The sequence below is a fragment of the Musca autumnalis genome, unplaced genomic scaffold (genome assembly GCF_047663935.1).
Source record: "Musca autumnalis isolate F117 unplaced genomic scaffold, ASM4766393v1 scaffold_4, whole genome shotgun sequence".
Lineage (NCBI taxonomy): Eukaryota > Metazoa > Arthropoda > Insecta > Diptera > Muscidae > Musca > Musca autumnalis.
This window is the reverse complement of record NW_027411977.1, coordinates 20,750,808-20,769,938: the sequence shown is the minus strand read 5'-3', so window position 1 is coordinate 20,769,938 and position 19,131 is coordinate 20,750,808. Positions and strand designations below refer to the sequence as shown.

The window sequence follows — 19,131 nt, the reverse complement described above, 5'->3', positions numbered from 1 at the left end:
TCAAATTATATGGGTGAACGCCGGCGGAATTGCATCTCATATAATGTATTTGACACAAACCATTTAGATGTACATAAATGTGCTCTAATGCTTGGTTTACATTACGAAATCCACTCGATTTCAACTGTCAATTACTTTGCGTATACGTCAAATGAAAACTCATCTGAAATATATTGGATTTCGTTTGACGTTTAATCATTGGAATTGACACTTGAAATCGAGTGAATTTCGTAAATGTAAACCAAGCATAAGTGTTTACTTCAAGTACAATCAAATGTCCAATTTACATTAGCAACTTTTTCGTCATTTAGAGCTGTTTCGTCATTTATTTGCTAAAACAGGCAACATTTTGCGTCATTTACCATACAAAAATAAATGACGATAGCTACTTCATTTATTCTAAACAACGCACGAAAACACCATACTTTTATAAGCAACCCTGCGTTTTTGTCATATACTACCGAAAAATGCAACTGTTTTATGTTGTTGTTGTATGATGGAGAAAAACAAAAATACTCAAACAATATCAAAAGTGAAAATAAATAGTTAAAAACACTTGCAAAAATTATGTTTTTTGTTTTTGAAATAAGTCAAATTAGTTGATAAACAGTTGTGTTGTGAAATTCCTATTTCTTCCGAATAAAAAATATTGTGTACGTGTGTTGTATTATTGTGTGTGCGTGTATGTGTTATTGAGTGCGTGTGTATATGTGAACAAATGACGCAAAAAAACAGATGTAAATACACTTCATTTGTTCTAGGATTTCGTAAAACGAAATCATTTAATGTGCATATGTAAATTGGACTAAAACCTCTTATAACGTAGATGTCGAGGACCAAAAAGAAACTTCTCGTCTCTGCCAAATATGAAGCAAATAACATCCGAAATAACAGAAAAATCATATTTGTCTACGCAACTAATGAGTACTTTACACGATATGTTTTTTACATATGTATGAGTTGTCACGTTTCATATACATTTTGTATGGGAGAAGTGACAACTCATATGCAAAAAACATATCGTGTAAAGTACCCATAATTTGGTCCAAAAACAGACCATAAGCGCATAAATCGCGTTATGTAACTTTTTAGGTTTAACTTTCAAGTAACTGCAAAATAATACAAGGGCATTTCAAAATAAATATTTATTTAAAGCAATCATAAAATTAATATTTAACAATAATATCATTCAATTGCTTACGTTCTAAATCAGGAACTTTACAATTTTCCGCAGGATAACCTACTGGCATTAAAACTAATAGCTTTTCATTAACAGGTCTATTTAATAAAGTACGCAAAGCTGGACCACAATTTAGTGGTGTTGTTATGAGGGAACTTAAGCCAGCTGACTGCAGGGCACACAGCAAAATACCGACAGCTATAGACACCGAAATTTCATTATAATAATGTTGTTTGCGTTTTCCCTCCTTTGTAATGCCGTAGGTTTGTTTAAAAACCAAAATCAAATATGGAGCATCAGTCAAATAGCGTTTTATGTGATTTGTTTTCAAAGGTCTTAAATCTGTTGTCCATTGTTTGTGCATACGTTGGGCATAATTAAGTTCTTCCTCCGATTCAATTATATCACGTATGCTTTGCTTAATTTCGGGATCTGTAATAACACAAAAAGTCCATGGTTCCGTGTGGGCTCCGCTTGGCGATGTGCCAGCAGCTTGTATACAATTTTCAATTACATCTATAGGTGGTATGGGTTCTGTTCGATATGCTCGCACACTACGTCTATCATTCATTATTTTGTAGAATTCTGCAGCTCCACCGGACAATGTTACTTTGGCACCATTGTATGGTATATGTTCTTTTTCCTCCAGTGCCGGCGTGTAATCGATGTCTTCAGCATTGGAACTAGAATCCGCTAAAAGTTTTTAATTTTTTAGTTAATATTAAAAATGTCGTTATTATAGTTTTCTTACCAAGTATTTCTTCATTCGTTTCATGATTCTTCGGCAATTCTTTAGTGCCCCTTCTATTCCATATCCATTTACTAATTATAGCAACAAGTATTACTGTTAGTAGAACATTCCAATATTTAAGAAATACTGAAGTTTCCAAAATCTCTTGCCATTCCATTTCCATTGAACGAATGTACAAAAATGTTCATTGACTTTAAAATTGCTTTTGAAATGTGTCGAAGTAAAATGTAGGTCAATTCATTATGTGCTGGGATGCTGAGTATCAGTACACGAACACACGCACATTGCAAAATATGTACATATGTATGTATTTTACTTGATAAGGCAATACAGGTTTTAAATGTAGTATCAATGTGAACTTTTGTATTGTTATGGAAAAAAGCGTAAATAATTTAAGACAGTGGGTTTGTTTATGCAAAAAAATAAATGATAATACATATTTTTAAAATAAAAAACGGCAATGCTAAATGTCTTGACCAACAGGAGCAAGCGAGATTTTTTGTACGGTTACATTAGACTTTTTACCGGGTTAATCCACTTCATGAGGATTTATTTGACGTTTGCGCTATGGAATTGACATTTGAAACGCAAACCCACTGGGTTAATCCGGTTAAATGTAATCGGGGTATTTGCTCACATTAATCTATTTAAACCGATTCTCAAACGTATTTTACACTTCCACTTTAGAAGACATTTACATCCAACATGTTTTATAAAATATGCGTCAACGCAAATCGAAACACATGTTTCCACATGTTATGAATAACTTATTCCCGAAATTCACATCCACTAGTTCAGCTTTCGAAATGGACTCCAACTCCACTTACTCAAAATTTCCGTCTCGTGAATTACCGCAAAAATGTTCGCTACTTTAGTTTTTATTTCTTTATTTTATAACAAATTTTTATGGCCTTGGCACATACGGTGCGTTGTGAGTCGAGTCGCGCGTTATTAACAACAACCACATGAAAAATGTGTAAGTGATGCCAAGATTGTTCTTGAAGTTTTCATGTGGTTGCTCAACGCGCCGTATGTACGTGCAGAGCCTTTTAGAAATGTGTACAATCTTTTTTATTTTAGAAGAAATGATTTTGCCAGCGGCGGGTAGGGATCAACCAACTGGTTTTTTGTAGGTCTCTCCAAAGCAACTGCTTATAAATGGTATCCAACTGCATCGAAGGATGTAGTGAAATCATAACTCCATATGCAAAACTTCCAAAAATATTTGCTGGGTATATTTATGCCTATGGCTTATGTCCCGAGTGATTTCACTGAAATAATTTCATGAAATTAGGTGTTCTTAGATCGAGTTTCATACTAAAGTACTTTTTATCAAATTGCTGAGTGCTGTGTCCTTGGTCTATGCCAAAATAACTTTTTGGTATACAGACAGGTATGCTAATGCTTGGTTTACATTTACGAAATCCACTTGATTTCAACTGTCAATTCCATTGCTCTAACGTCAAATGAAATCCAATCGATTTCAGATGAGTTTTCATTTGACGTATACGCAAAGGAATTGACAGTTGAAATCGAGTGGATTTCGTAAATGTAAACCAAGCATAAGTTTACATTTACGAAATCCACTCGATTTCAACTGGTAATTCCATAGCTCAAACGTCAAATGAAATCCAGATGAGATTTCGTTTAACCTATGGATTTGACAGTTGAAATCGAGTGGATTTCGTAAATGTAAACCAAACAGTATTTTACTTTAGTTTCTAGATTAGTGCTCGAATTTGAAACAATAGACAATAAATGTAACTGCTATGAAAGAGAAGAAAAAATTACTATGCTTTGAATGTATACCAATCGTTGAACCGTTAACATTTCATTCATGTTTTTCGGTTTTTCTAAAAATGTTTGTGTTTTTTATACATTTTTAAATTTTATATTTGCCTGTTATAATTAGATTATTTCGATAAAGGAACGCTTCGTCCCGGTCCACACTAGAGTGATTTCATTGAAAAAATTGCATGAAATTATGCGTATCTAGATCGACTTCCATAGTAGAGTAAAATCATAAAATTGCTGTAGTGGGGGATTCGATTTAAGAACCCTAATTTCATGAAATTTTTTAATGAAATTTAAGCTAGTGTGGACCGGGACTTCTCGAGTAGAAAGTGGTAAAACTTGAAGATTTTGCACTTAAAGGAACAAAGCATTTATTTGACATTTAATATCCCGTTTGCACTTAACGCCATTTAATACCCCGGTTACGCTATTGAAGGTTAAGTATGTAAACAGTATTGTGATTGATTGGAAAACTAAAAATATGGGATAAAATGCATAAACAATGGGCAAAGCAAACATTTACCGAAAATGTAATAAAGTCGTGTTTTACACTTTTACGATTTCTCGTATATTTTACACGCAGTTATACATTTTTGTACCATGGTACTTTTGGTTAAAAAAGTGTCTAATGTAAAAAAAAAACAATTGGTCTGTTCCAGTACTGCAAGAATCTAATAATTTTTACTATTTTTCCGATAACATAAAGGAAAAAATGTTATCGTAGTAAAAAATAGTAGCTTCTTGCAGGTTCTGGAACAGAGCAATAATTATGATTTTTAAATAACTTTAGATTTATATAGGCCACTACACGACAACTTTTGGTACTTTTTGAGCATAGTTGCATTTTTTTGCACATACATCGAATACAACACTGCATTTGTGGTGGATTTGTGCCGGATTTAAAATAAACCCAGCCGTGAGAGGATTTAGTTTTTGTATGGCAAATCTGGTCAGATTTAACCAGATTAAGCAAATAAATCCTCATGAAGTGGGCTAAACCGGCAAAAAGCTGTAGTGTAACCGTGCTATAAGCCGTTTAAATCGAGTGGGTTTCTTAAATGTAAACTTATAGTACGTTTAACATAAAAAACATTGTTCCACAACATCCCATACGGGACAAGGGAGACTTCTCTCATATCAATGAGTGCACCCCGATTCATATTAGCTCAATGATATGGGACCTACTGTTTATCGCCGAGTCCGAACGGCGTGTCTAAAGACACCACTTGCAGAGAAGTTTTACAAGGCTGAAATACTCAGGAAATGTCGCCACCATTACTGAGGGGTATTTTGCCACCGTTGAAAAATGTTTGATGTTGCCTGGCCGGCGAATCGAACCACCGACCTTCTGTGTGCAAGGCGGGCGTGCATACCATTGCACCACGGTGGCACCCTTATAGTACGTTTATATAGCCTAATTTAACAAACCCACTGGGTTTCAAATGTCAATCTCTTTGCGTATACGTCATATAAATCTTCATTAAGGAGGTTAACTCTGCAAAAGGCTATAAGGCCATGTTTATATTATAGCCATTTACAGGGTTAACTTTCTTGATGAGGATTTATTTGACGTATACGCAAAGGAATTGACATTTGAAACCCAGTGGGTTTGTTAAATCCTGTTGTATAAAAACGTACTTTTAGCATAAATTTGAGAAAGATTAGGTCTATACGATAACTCTAAAGCTTGTACAAACTTTTACAAAATGTTGTTCGATAACAAACTTGTTCAGTAAAAGAGAACTGAGAAGTTGTTGCAAGAACTTGCAAATACTTTTCACTTGCGAAGTTATCGAACAGGCCTATTATTGAGTAGTAAATGTTTTGTAGTTTTTAGAACCGCACTTGGCCCTATGGGCTAGTTTCGAATGTAAGAAAATAAATTGAAAATAACATAGAATAACTTTATAAACGTATTTGCCCAAAAAAACTTGTTTTAGGTGTCTAATTAAGTAATTTTGAAAAAATTGGCGGATATTTAATTAAATTGACAGTTATGACGAGAATTGCTTATAAAATTTGTTTGATGTAAATGCGCTATAATTTATGTATTCATTTTGACAATTGCCGTCCGTTCTATTATAAGGATCTAATGACTATTTACATATCCAAAGTCCATTTAAGGGGTAGTTTACACTATATGTAAATGTCATATGACATGAAATTTTCCATCATTATATAGTCACTAAAGGGTTGTTTACACCATCTATCAATGTCGTATGAGATGTCAAATTTTCTACCTGCGAATGTTGTACACATAGTGTGACCACTATGAAAATTTTCATCTATCAAAATGATTTGGCAACTCATATGTACATTTTTCATTTAGGGAGCGCTCTATTTGATACGGCATTCTCGTATGTAAACATAAATTTATCAGTTGTTTTCTGGCATTCTCAAAAAAAAAAAAAAATGAAAAACAAAATCTTTTAAAAAAGAAAATGGAAAGTTATTCATATTAAAATATTTAGAAAAGTAAATAAAGGGTGTTTATAATGTTATTTTCAGATCGATTGGTCGAAAGAAGCAGTCTTGGAAATGATTGCTTTGTGGCAAAAACATGAATGCCCCTATAACCCCAAAAACCTATTCTACCACAACAAACATGCTAGATATTCATTTTCCTTCAACCAAAATTAAAATTTGCCCAAATTTGCAACTCAGCAATAAATGTAAACAATGACAAAAACAGCTGTTTTTATATTTATAGGTTATGTCATACGAAAATAACACTTGTAGGTATGAACGCACAAATTGAAAGTTGTATGGATGACGTCAATTTTGACAAACATAGAGAATGTCGAATGGATGAAAGAAATGACAGCTCATATGACATTGATATATGGTGTAAACAGCCCTTAATATGTGCAATATTGGGGATTTTCCTTACCCCATTTATTTTGTGCGTCCACGCCAGCAAAAATGTAATAAAATTACGTCTACACATTGCCTGCGTGGGTAGATATGGAATGTTTTTATTTCGTGTCATATGACATTGATAGATAGTGTAAACTACCTCTAATCGATTTAATAAAATATTTACCAATATTATCGTATTCAATGATCATTCTGTCGACTTATGATAAAGAAAAATGTATCATTTGGCAAGATAATATTTTTATTTCCAATTTATTTGTTTTTTCTACTATTTCCCCACAAAAAACACTTGCAAATCAGTTGAATATTGCAATTTTTAAGACACCCTGTTGTCAGCTGTCAAACGAATACAAGTGCAAGTAACAAGTTTCATCAGTTCTTTGACATAAAAATAACTGCGCACGAAAACGCGTTACTACGGTTCTTATCGTTTTTCTTTGACAATTGTTAGGAAAAGTACGATTGAAAAAATTATCCGTGTAAGAATAAATTATATAAAAGAAATTCAAGTGTAATGCAAATAAATTATTAAACACGCGTGAAGTGTTTCATAAGAATAATTCTACCGAAGTTAACACCAACAGCTCTGCTTTTCTTCCGCTCTTCCTCTTCTATGGGAAAATGTGCACCCTGTTATTAATTTCGTTTTTTGTGAAATTTGTTTTGAAACAACTTCGCGTTTTTTAGAAATGTCATTTGTGTGGCAGAGTTGCCAGTGTATAAATAAAATGAGATTTGTTTGGTGTTTTTAGAGGTCATTGTTTTGAATGATTTTAGTTGAATTTAAAGTAAAAAAATAATAATATTATATATATGCTACGCGTTAGTAATTCAAAAGTGTACAAGAAATAATGGAAAATTTTTGTTGGTAATTTGTGTGAAATGTAATTTGTTTTGGTATTTCACTAAAAGATATGTTGAATGTGTAAAAACATACTATTGGCAACACTGTTTTCTTCCAAACGAAATTCAGAAATCAACTAGCGGAGTTATCTTTTTTGTTTTGAGCCAGTACAAGGAGAAAATAATTAAAATTTGTGACTTTTTAGAAAACATTTAAAAGCCAATAAGTGTTAAACTAATAAATTGGGTAAAAACAACATAATAAATACAAAATTTATGTAAATAAAAGTGAGGGAAAGAATAAAGAAGTAGAAGAAGAAACAATTTCTCTTGCTGTGCTGCATTTACATTGCAATTGTGTTTGTAGTTACGACGAATAATCGAAGGAAACAAACTTTCAAAAATGAAAACGGCGCTAATGTATGAGTGTCTCGCGAACGCATGAGTGAGTGTGTGTGTTCGTGTTTTGTGTGAAATGGTGAATTTACGACGGTGCGTGTGTTGATTAGTCTATATGACACGACGTCGAAATCATTAACCAAACCAACCATACGCGGAAATATTTTAATTCCAAAAAGAAGGCATGTTTTTTTCTGATTGTTTGCAATATTAACGAACAAAATAGGAGATAAATCCAAGTAATTTGTAAAAAATTGTGAATATTTTTGTGTTTTCGAAAGAATAAGTGGGAAAATGTAAATGCCATTGAGACGACTACTCTCACTTCTGTGGCGGCAGCAACACCAGCATACATATGCATCATACGGAGTACATTATTGTTCAGCGTTTGCTTATGTGATGGGGTTTCACCTTGTAGTTATCATCATTATCGTATGCGGGACAGACAGACAGACGGAATATGTTGAAATTTATTTCCATTGTAAAATTAATGTTGTATGAGTGTGTGGTGGCATTTGGTGGCTCGGAATTAAGAAGTAGAAAAACTAAACCTAGTAAAGAACTACTATTGCTCCCACCCTCTTGGCCAATATGTATTTTTGTAAATGAGGCTACAAAAGTAAGTTGACAAATTATAAACAAAATTTGTTTTTCATTCAGTCAACACATACAAAAACGCTGTCAGAGAAGAGATCCCAAGCAAGCACCACATATACACTGTTTTGCACTGCAACCAAAAGTCACTGGCTTGTCGTCGTGTTGACGTTCGCTCGCTTCGTACGCTCTGCCAATTGACATTTTCATCAGTTATTGCATTATTATTGTCTTCGTCGCTCTGTCCGTACTATAAGAAATTGGGAAATGTGTGTGCGAGATTCTTCATTTTGTTGTACATCTTTATGTGAGTTTATTTTTGGGAATTAGGATACAGTTCCAAAACCAAGTGAATCGAGACGTCACGGCGCATACATAGTATGTTGAGGTAAACAACATACCTATCAACACGAGGGCAGGGATTCCATAACACAACAACCACAACAAAAAAATCACACTATTTTCTATTTTACAAGGTAGGAGGTGGGCTGTGTGGTGTGGTGGTGTAAAAACAAAACGATCTTGTCCCCATTCGTTTGTAAGAAGAAAGTTTTTTCACCATGGCCTCATTTTTCTGCTTATCCGTTATCCAATGATATTTATCTTTTATTATTTATATTCTTATTTATTGTGTCTTCTTTTTTATCTGTTTTCAGTTTAACAATGATGACCAACAATCAATACTAAGCATTATTTAACGCTTCCTTAGTACCCCCACCAAAAGGAGCAATACTACTACCGAGGTGGTGATCTTCGAAGGAACAAGGAGACTTTACAACAACAAACCTATATATTAAGAAAATATATAGTAGAACAAATTGAAAACAAAAACAACTAGTGGTACATCAACTCTAACATGAGTCGTTACCAAAATAGTGTAAACAAAGGCTCTTCTTCATCATACAACTATTCCAACAGTACCAATAACTCAAGTAATTATAAGAAAATGTCCAATCGTAGGCAAGTGAATCACGAAAGTGGTTACTATGAGGATATTTCAGAAGATGCCTATGGATATAGTGGCGGAGGAGGTGGTGGTAATAAACGCATAAGACAACGTTCTACTGATATGGCCAAATATGGTAAACGTCAAAAGGTCTATAACTCAACGCATTCGTCAGCAGCAGGAGGAGGAGTAGGAGTAAACCTAACTAAATCGTCAGCAGCACCACCAAAAGACACATCCTCCTCCACGTCATCATCCCGTAACACCTATGCAAACAACAACAACATTTATGAAAATCACACAGATCAACGTAAAGTTCCATCATATCTCTATAACAATTCACAGAATCAGAAAAATCGGGAATATATTAGTAATTCCCAAAACAACAACAACAATAATAATAACTTACAAAAAACCAAAAATAATCCTATATCAAATAGTAAAATAAGTTCAAGTGCCAATTACAATCACAACAACAATAACATTTATGCTAGTGGAGGAGGTGGCAACAGCAACACCAACTATCAACAATCTTCAAATGTAAAAAATCCAAAGATGACAAAAGCAACATCCTCTAAACCTGATGAAATATTTGAAGTCCCTGATGACAGTGATGAAGGTGAAGAAGAACCCAAAGCTGTCACCTCCACTTCTACGAAACCAAATAAAATGAAAAACGGCAGTGTAGCAAGTAATAGTTCGGGAAACGTCAAAGCCAGCAGCGGCGGTGGTGGTAGTGTTCCTACCTATATTGTAAATGGCAGCAGCAGTGGAAGTAATAGTAACCATTCGATACAAAATTATGCTACTGAAAAACAACAGGCATCTGGCTCAAAAGCTGCAACCAATGGCACTGCTACTGGAAGTGGTAGTACAAGTAAAAAAGATTCATCCAACAAAAAGGGTACTACTGATAATGGCCAAAACAATTCAAGTTCTGATGTGGAACGTTTGCAGCGTGAAATTGAGGAAGTTACACAAGTTCCTACCAATTGTAAGTTTTTGTTTATTATTTTGTTTATATTGCGTTATTTTTCTGAAAATTTATTTGGCAGTAGTGCACCCTAAATGTTCTTCATGATGGATGCAAAGATTGGACTAATGTTTTCGGCACAGGTTGGACGAATGTTGTTCTTAATGATGTGTGCAAAAATTGGACGAATGTTGTCGGCCTCTCCATTCGATATTTATCGTGAAGTCAGTTTAGTTTAGAGCTTTTGGGCCACTATAGCAGGAAGCATGACTAGCCACAGAAAAAAATATGTATATTGTTTTAATCGGGACCACAGGGTCTATTTTCACTGAACTTTTGAAAGTGATCCTCGAATATCCTTTGAACTGCACTTAAGGGAATATTTTGAACTTCTCTTAGGGAGGAATGATTGATGTAAGTTTGTAAAGTTTCGTTAGTTAGTCACTTTATTTGGTGCTGGCAAAGTTTTTGTTGAGCATTATGTCCAGTAACACGGAAAGTGTGAATTTACTTGCCCTCGAAAAAAGTTCATCTCAAGCAGTACTTTAGCAGATGCATGCACGGAGCTAAAACGACTCTAAATTATCTATAACGGATTGGTTTAACATATGTGGGCACATATCCCAATGATTTGCCATATAACCCAGTTAACTGTGATCATGTCTTCACGCCTGGAAACCATCTTATGCTACGAAATTCTGGTTTTCTCACTTTTATCAATTTGGAGTATTAGGCAAATGATTCAATTTTTCGAGTGTGGGTTACACGAAGCACTTTAATTTTTTTGTTCGTTATAGTCCTCCGTCCTAAATATTGTCTTCCATTTAAAGTGCTAGTATTGTCGCCTATCGCGCCTTTGTTGGTAAACTTTGTCTCACCAACAGCGAGTGCAGCAATGTTGATGTCTCGAAAATCTCTTTCTCTATCCACTCACCTATATCTCTTGCATCCTATATCGAAGGTGGCAATAATGTTGTACCCGTCAACCTGCTGATTTCAGTGGTCACAATCATGTTGAATTTTACCTCTGCAATTGACTACTATGCTGTTGCTAATCTCTTGGATTGACTTCTTGCACAAATTTGATGACATTGAAAATTGCTATCGTAGCTGGAAAATCTCTCCCTAATTAATCTACATATCCTGCATCCGAGAAATTCCGCGATTACAATCACATTGAGTTTAGCTTCTCCAAAGGACATTCTGTTTAGCTGTTGATCGTCTGATCAATTTTCGCCTTGGAAAATTGACAACTTTTAAGCAATTGAAAGTTGCTTCTCTATCATACCTGGTCCAACAGTCTTCCAACCAGCTGAATTTCCCCAAACGACTATCCAGCTGCACCCAATGATTCTTACTGACTCTACCTTCGGGATGTATTTGAAATGTTCGTCTAGTTTCATATGTCTGTCGAGTTTTTCACCTGGAAGTCATCATCTTCATCTTCTAAACAGGGGAATGAATACCCTGAGGATAATACATCATTTTATCATTTTACCTCTTTTCTAGTGCAAACTTGCTGCGGTCGACTGCGGCCTAGCGGCAACGGAGCAAGTTGAGTTTAAGCATTAAGCTCGGATAAAATTATAATTTTTTCTATATAGCCGGCCTTCGGCCGGGGATTTAAGACTTTCTGCTATGGACAGGGGCCAATCTAGGGAACGGGAGCAACATTTTCTTTTAAATTAAAAATTTTCTCCAAGTAGCCGACATTTAACAAGAGAAATTTCGGAACTTCGGAGGCCCATATCTCGGGAAGTATGGACTTCCGCAAAGAATGTTATATATATTTGTGATCAGGGTAACAAGACCTACATGTGGAAAAAATGTGGTCCCGATCCGAGCTTAATGCTTAAACTCATCTTAAGCCGCGGCAACCTCGATCTGCTACATGATTACTCAAAATTGTGTTTCTTATTTATATCCTCTGAAGAAAGCACCTTCTTCCCTAACTTTGCTGAATTTACGTTAGTATCCATAGAACTGATTGATAGGGAATTGTCTTTTCGATGTACATATTCATATTGAAAAGATATAACAAGAAGAAGAAGGAAGGGAGCAAAGGAAAGAAGTAGTATGTTGGTTGGAGTGGAGTTGGAGTACTCTACAAACTAGAAGGAGATTAAATGTATAGTAGGCATTTGAGGCATATCTGATCTACGTCGTAAAATAACTGGTCTGATTGACCTAGTACCTTTATGGTCTTCTCGCAATAGAACATACTGAATTTGTCAATAAAAAGACAGACCGCTAGGACAGATCTGCACTTTTGAACAGTCTCGTATTTTATGAAATCCAGTCTGCTTTGACTTAAACGCAGAATATTTCTGCTTAAAAACTCCACATCATTGAGTTTATATGAGAGTCAGTTACTCAGTTCATTATAGAACACAAACGCTTCCAAGGGAACTACTGTCTGGCCTAGTTTTCCCTTATAATGGAAAAATTCGATCCAACCGAAATGATATTTTTTCTATTTTAGTTATTTATTTCACATCATTATTTCCTTTTCCATTTCTTTTAGATGTTGTAAAACAAGAAGAACAAGTAGACTTATCCCATTTTAAACTGATACGTGTTCTTGGAACAGGAGGTAAGTCACAGGAAAATTATTTTTACGAAAACTCTTCACTAATATTTCCTTTTATTCTAAATCAGCTTATGGAAAGGTATTTTTGGTTCGTAAACTAAAGGGCAAAGATAAAGATCAATTGTATGCCATGAAGGTGCTGAAGAAGGATACCGTTGTACAAAAGAAGAAAACTGCCGAACACACTACCACCGAACGACAGGTATGTTTTTGTGATAATTTAAATAAATTTGTAACAATTAATTCATTTGCCCAACCTATTATAGGTACTTGAGGCTATACAACAAAGTCCCTTCCTTGTGGGTTTGCACTATGCCTTTCAAACGGATTCGAAACTATATTTAGTTTTGGGTAAGTAATCGTCATACTTAATATGCGTAAGTGTTTTCTTTACGAAAACTAATCTCTATTCTTGTTACAGATTATGTCAGTGGTGGTGAACTATTTACGCATTTGTATAAGGCCGAACATTTTTCCGAATCCACCGTACGTGTCTATATAGCCGAAGTTGTTTTGGCCCTTGAACATCTTCACAAATTGGGCATTATTTATCGTGACATAAAATTGGAGAATATTTTACTTGATGGCCAGGGACACATTGTGCTAGCCGATTTTGGTCTATCGAAAATATTCGCTCCAGATTCAGATCATCGTGCTCACAGTTTTTGTGGTACTCTAGAATATATGGCTCCGGAAATAATAAGAGCTGGTCCAAATGGTCATGATTTGGCCGTTGATTGGTGGTCAGTAGGTGTTTTAACCTATGAACTACTTACTGGTGCCTCACCATTTACCGTCGTCGAACAACAAAATTCCCAAAGTGATATATCACGTCGTATACAAAAAGTCGATCCCGTACTACCTCCAACATTGAGTGAACATGTAAAAGATTTCATATTGAAAATGTTACACAAAGACCCGAAGAAGCGTTTGGGTGGCAATAGTCCAAATGCAACGGAAATTAAAAATCATCCATTCTTTCGTGGTATCAACTGGAATGAACTGAAGAGTAAAAGGCGAAAAGCTCCCTTTAAACCGGCCCTGGATAGTGAAGATGATACGCAAAATTTCAGTGAAGAATTTACCAAGCAACCAGTTATTGATTCACCGGCTCCGGTACCTGCGAATACACATCGTCTATTTCGTGGCTATTCATATGTTGCACCGCAGCATCGTAAAATTGAGCCGGAAAGTGAAACTCAGCCAAATAATTACATAGAATATTGTAATAAAACTGTTTTGGTAAGTAACCGCGCACGCCATTTGAAACAAAATTAAAAATGGTCAATGTTGTGTTTTTCGGTTGTTTCACAAGTATTATTTCTATTCTCTTACAGGATCCATTACCTGCTCCCAATAACATAGAACTCAAAGAACTGTGTAGCAATGGTGCTTTTGGCAAATGCTACCTCGGTTGGGATGAGTCAAACAATTGTAATGTTGCTGTTAAAGTTATACCATTTAGCCGATATAGACCCTCCGAATTAGATGCTTTGATCTCATGTGCCCAAGATGGTCATAAATATATAGCGCAATATTTAGGAGCATATCGTAGTGGTTCGGATATATGGATTGTACAAGAATATGTACCTGGCTGTGAACTTTCAGATTTTATTATCCATCACGAGGAAGGAATGGACGAACTGTCTTGCCTAAATGTAATAGTACATATGTTGGATGCTGTCCAGCATATACATAAGAGACAATTTATCCACGGGGACCTGAAACCAGAAAATATAATTTTCGTTGGTGATGATATGAGCGAAACAAAATTGGTGGACTTTGGAGCAGCGAGGTAAATATTAAAAACTACATGTCTTCATTTGCAATTTGTTTGATCGTCTCTTTTTGTCTACTCATTTTGTAGCTATCATGGCGACGTGGAATACTGGAATGATAGACCGCGCTTTACCATTGACTATGCACCACCAGAAATGCTAGAGGATCCAGATATGGGTACGTATTCCAAAGCTGTGGATATTTGGTGTTTAGGTGCCACATTATATACAATGTATATGGGTCATTCTCCCTTTCGGCGGGGCCGAGAGGATCGTACAGTTAGTTTGGATGTGCATAAAGAAAGGATCTTAAATGAAGACTTTTATATGGAATCGGCACGTTGGCAAGAAGCCAGTACAGAGTTACAAAATCTGATAAGTGGTTGCTTGGAAAAAGATCCAACAAAGAGATTAACCCTGTTGCAGATTGTTGAACACAGTTGGTTCCATGTTATACATGAAGATGTCCAGGGTGTGGAAGACGATATTGAGGAGAACTATGCCGTAATTACACAGCCTGTAGAACAAATCAAATGTGAAGCAAATTTGAAGGATGAAGAAGATATTGAGGAACAAAAGATTGAAGAGAAAGTTTCAGTTATGCAACCGCAGTCATCTATTGGTGATGTAGATACACAGCAAGCTGACATTATTGATATGGCAACAGGTGAAATAGCTGAGGAAAATGTTAAACTCGAACCCATCAATGAAGAGAAAGAAGAAGACGACATGGAAGAGAGGGAGAATGATATTGAACAAGAAGAATTTATTGATGAAGAACCAACCACAACAAACGACACAAAAGAAAAGCAAATGGCAATTATCGATTTGGATCAGAGTCACACTGCGCAAAATAAAGAGGAGATCATTTATAATGAAGTCAAGGCAATTGTGAATGTTAAAAACAAGACAAACAATAACAAAAAAGTTCAAAGTATACATGACGATGATTCTTCCGACGCGGAAGACTTTGAAGGTTTTGATGAAAATCTGCCGCCTTCAATAACACAACACCTGAATGACCTGATGCGTTTGTTGGCATCGTTAAGACGTTTCAAACGTACATACCTAAGTGAAACAAAACAATTGCCTTCGAAGGAGACAACAGCTACACGCAGTAGCGCCAGAAATTCTGTACGCAATGTACAACCCTTGCAAAACAATTCCAATAGAAGAGGAGAATCACGCACTCGAGTAAACACAAATGACAAGCTAACCAAATTGGACTCCAAGTCAATAACTATATCACAGAGAAATACAAAACAACAACAACAAACAGCTGTGCTAAAGAAACAAACAGAAACTGTTGCTGTTGCAGTCCCATCAACTGCTAAGGAGGAAGATATTGAAGATGGTTTTCTGGGCTTTAATGACGGTAGAGCTCAAGCACTCAAATACAAAGCTAAATGGCGTGCTTTTAATCTTATGATACATCATACTCAAGTGACTTTAAAGCATTTCAATATCGAAAGACGTGTATATAATAAAAACAGCAGTAGGCAAAGTTTAGAACGTCAAAAGGTAGCGACAAGTACGACGACGGCACCGCATGAAGAATCAACAACAACCAATATTAACATACCTCCTGCCAATAACAACAATAACAATATCAGTACTAATAAAGAAAATAGTGAAACAGCTGTTGGTGATGTAACTTCGACAAGTAGTCGCCGACAACCAGCACGTAGTACACGTGCTCAAAGGGCGCGTTATGTTTTTGAATGATTTCCGTGTATTATAATTATGTTATGTTATTCTCAGCTGGTCACTGCATGTACTATATTACCGGGTAATCCTTATAGAAGAAAGTAAGAGATACATCCCAAAATAAACAATACCAAACCTCTTCTCCGGGAAAGTGCACTTAGGTCTTTCGAAAAAAAATATAGTCTGTTTTGAATGTTTTTTTTTTTTTACATGAAAGAAAAAAGACAATATCAAAAATAAATCAAAACAACTTTTTAGGAAATCCAAAATTTCACATTACTTCTCTTGTGAGGAGAAGGCAAAGACAAATAAAGTTATCTCTCAAATGAATAAATAAACATTAGATAGGAATTAAAACAATTTAAACATTATTTGAGTTCGTGTTGTTTTAGTTAATTAAGAAATTGAAGAGTCCATTAAAATATGTGGTTATAAAAAAAACTACAAACTGCATTATGTTTCCCATTCAATTAATAAGAAACCCTGGAAGTTATAAAAGATTTTTGATTTTATTTCGAAACATCTTCAAGAAGTCACATTCTTTGCAAAAGAACTCAACTCAATTCAGTTTTAAAAATAAATTACTGTTATTTTACATTAGTTTTGAAGCTATTAGAAATTCAACAGTTTTGGATTAGGTTTTCTAAAGTACAAAAGAAAACACACCTAAGTGTACTTACCATTGAAAAGGAGTTTGAAGGGAATAGGGCGTAAGTAAATGATACAAACAAAACGCCTGGCAAATTTATTTGCCACTTTCTTACAAATCAAAATTTATCTGATCTTGTCTTGTCCTGCCCAGCCAAATCCTCCACCCCTTTCAGACAAACTTTAAACAACAAAAATCACACAAATACATAAATTGAATGATTATTTACATTATGATTTGTGTATATAACTAACTATAAATACATACTATATATTTTTTGTTACAACATAAATGTTGTATACTTTTGTAATCTTCGATTTTTTCCTTTCAATTTATATAATTGTAATTTCATACATTATGCTTTTTTGCTCCTTTTTAATTCGTTGTTGTTATTCAAATATCTATAATAGAACATATCTAACTACTCTAAACAAAGTATAAGATCCCAATATATATTTAAATTGATTTTGTAATAGAAATAATAATAATAATATTTAATACATTTATATAAACAATTTATGAACATCTACGTATATATTTTTTTATGATTTCACTTTATCAAGAGAAGGCACAGAATATTGAAATTCAAAACAAATAGTAATACATACATATAACCTAAGTTCTGGCGGTAAATGATTGTGTATTTTTTATACAATCCATTTATCTTTGAAACTCCCCTTTGGGAAGAAAAACTGACTATTTTTTCACATAAGGAAATGTTTTAAGCAAAATAATCAGTTTTTGATTTTCTTTTTTGTTTGTTTGAAATAGTGAACAGATTTTATGACTTATTTAATATATACATAAATATATTTCTTTTATTATATAAGTGAATTGCTTCTTCGTTTTTTAGTGGAAAACCTACTGCAACACAAATAAACAGTTAAAGAGTTTAGTTAATTTTTTTTTTAATTTTTAAATTCTAAAATGAATTAGTTAATGGTGGATGATAATGGATATAAGAAAATCACAGAAAAGTCAAGGAATATGAATACTAATTAAAAAGAAATCCGTTTGCAGTGTAAGGCGGCCATCAGACCATCTGCTTTTTCACATGTATGTTATCACTTTGGGTATACTAATATACAGAACAGCTGATGCCATACATGTGAAAAGGCAGATGGTCTGATGGCGGCCTAAGTGGGAAGTGTTCTATACAAACAAAGAAAGTGAATTGTTATGCAAGTGCTGGTCATCTCTAAATTCCCAACATTCAAAAGATGCGGAAAATTTTAAAATCAAGTCATTTCGCAAATTTGTTGGTCTCCTATATCAGGTATGTGATGTATTTAAATTTGTTTGGTTTTTATATAAAATATATATGTACGTAATTCTGAACTTTGGATAACTCTTTATGACAGTCAATCACAAGGTCATAAACATGCCCCTCCTAATACATACTTCAGACAGCATTGGATGGAACAGACCAACTCCTAAGAGATCTCTTAGGGTCTCCTAGAGAGGCGGTTTTTGCATAGGATGTCTTCAAAAGAAGTTCCTTATAGATTTTCAAGGAGTTTTCTTTTGATATATCCCGTCCTAAAAATGAGTTCAATAAATAGAATATATAGAAGATTCCTTAATAGATATAAAATCTCCTAAAAAGGTTTCTTATATATGTATAAGTCTTACAGAAGTCCTTCAAGTGGTCTTTAATCGGTCATTTTAAAATCGTCTCATGTAGGTACAAGACCTTTTAACATTTTTGTAGACCTATTAAAGGGGTCTTCCATGGATAAAAAAGGCATTTTGTCTGTACGAAATGAACCATATAGGCGTTCTTTATAGGTAGAAAACTACGTAGATAGAAAACCTAAAGAAATTTCCCATTATTATGACTTAATAAATGGATATTGGATCTAAATCTAGAGGGGTTTTCTATACCTAATAGACCTCCTTAAGGGATCATAAGTAAACAAAATACCTTCTAAAAGGATCTTCTTACTATCTCTGTTGGTTTAGTTTGGCTTTTAGGTCAGAAAATGAAACAAAATTTTTGTTTTTATTATGTTTTTATTCTTCCAATATTTCGAACGTCATCGGTTTTCAT

The 19,131-nt window shown here is 34.5% G+C and overlaps 2 protein-coding genes across 19 annotated transcripts; one reads left to right on the top strand and one right to left on the bottom strand.

The window, feature by feature from the left end:
* Nucleotides 1–485: 485 nt before the first annotated feature.
* Nucleotides 486–17,608, top strand: JIL-1 (JIL-1 kinase). 18 transcript variants are annotated; one of them, XM_073985993.1, is made up of 9 exons: nt 6,967–7,081; nt 7,652–8,463; nt 9,095–10,378; nt 12,882–12,950; nt 13,016–13,149; nt 13,214–13,298; nt 13,369–14,189; nt 14,285–14,742; nt 14,815–17,608. In XM_073985993.1, exons 3-9 carry the CDS (start codon nt 9,295–9,297, stop codon nt 16,448–16,450), a joined length of 4,287 nt encoding a protein of 1,428 aa, XP_073842094.1. In that variant the 5' UTR covers nt 6,967–7,081; nt 7,652–8,463; nt 9,095–9,294; the 3' UTR covers nt 16,451–17,608. The 18 variants fall into 18 exon arrangements, with proteins under 18 accessions (XP_073842107.1, XP_073842089.1, XP_073842094.1 ...); XM_073985992.1 differs by having other exon boundaries at nt 6,967–7,466; nt 7,652–8,026; XM_073985994.1 differs by having other exon boundaries at nt 6,974–7,470.
* Nucleotides 1,131–2,533, bottom strand: Iyd (Iodotyrosine deiodinase). The gene is made up of 3 exons (XM_073982581.1): nt 2,457–2,533; nt 1,932–2,289; nt 1,131–1,873 (listed from the first exon to the last, which is right to left on the bottom strand). The coding sequence occupies exons 2-3, from the start codon at nt 2,092–2,094 to the stop codon at nt 1,167–1,169; spliced, it is 870 nt and encodes a 289-aa protein (XP_073838682.1). The 5' UTR covers nt 2,095–2,289; nt 2,457–2,533; the 3' UTR covers nt 1,131–1,166.
* Nucleotides 17,609–19,131: the final 1,523 nt, after the last annotated feature.

Excerpts from the sequence above, each read along its gene's own strand:
- Iyd (XM_073982581.1), bottom strand. The coding sequence starts at position 2,094 with ATGGAAATGGAATGGCAAGAGATTTTGGAAACTTCAGTATTTCTTAAA. Across the intron at positions 1,874-1,931 it reads AACGAATGAAGAAATACTTG|CGGATTCTAGTTCCAATGCT; the intron begins GTAAGAAAACTA and ends AAAAACTTTTAG.
- JIL-1 (XM_073986006.1), top strand. The coding sequence starts at position 9,295 with ATGAGTCGTTACCAAAATAGTGTAAACAAAGGCTCTTCTTCATCATAC. Across the intron at positions 13,150-13,213 it reads ACACTACCACCGAACGACAG|GTACTTGAGGCTATACAACA; the intron begins GTATGTTTTTGT and ends AACCTATTATAG. Across the intron at positions 14,743-14,814 it reads GTGGACTTTGGAGCAGCGAG|CTATCATGGCGACGTGGAAT; the intron begins GTAAATATTAAA and ends CTCATTTTGTAG.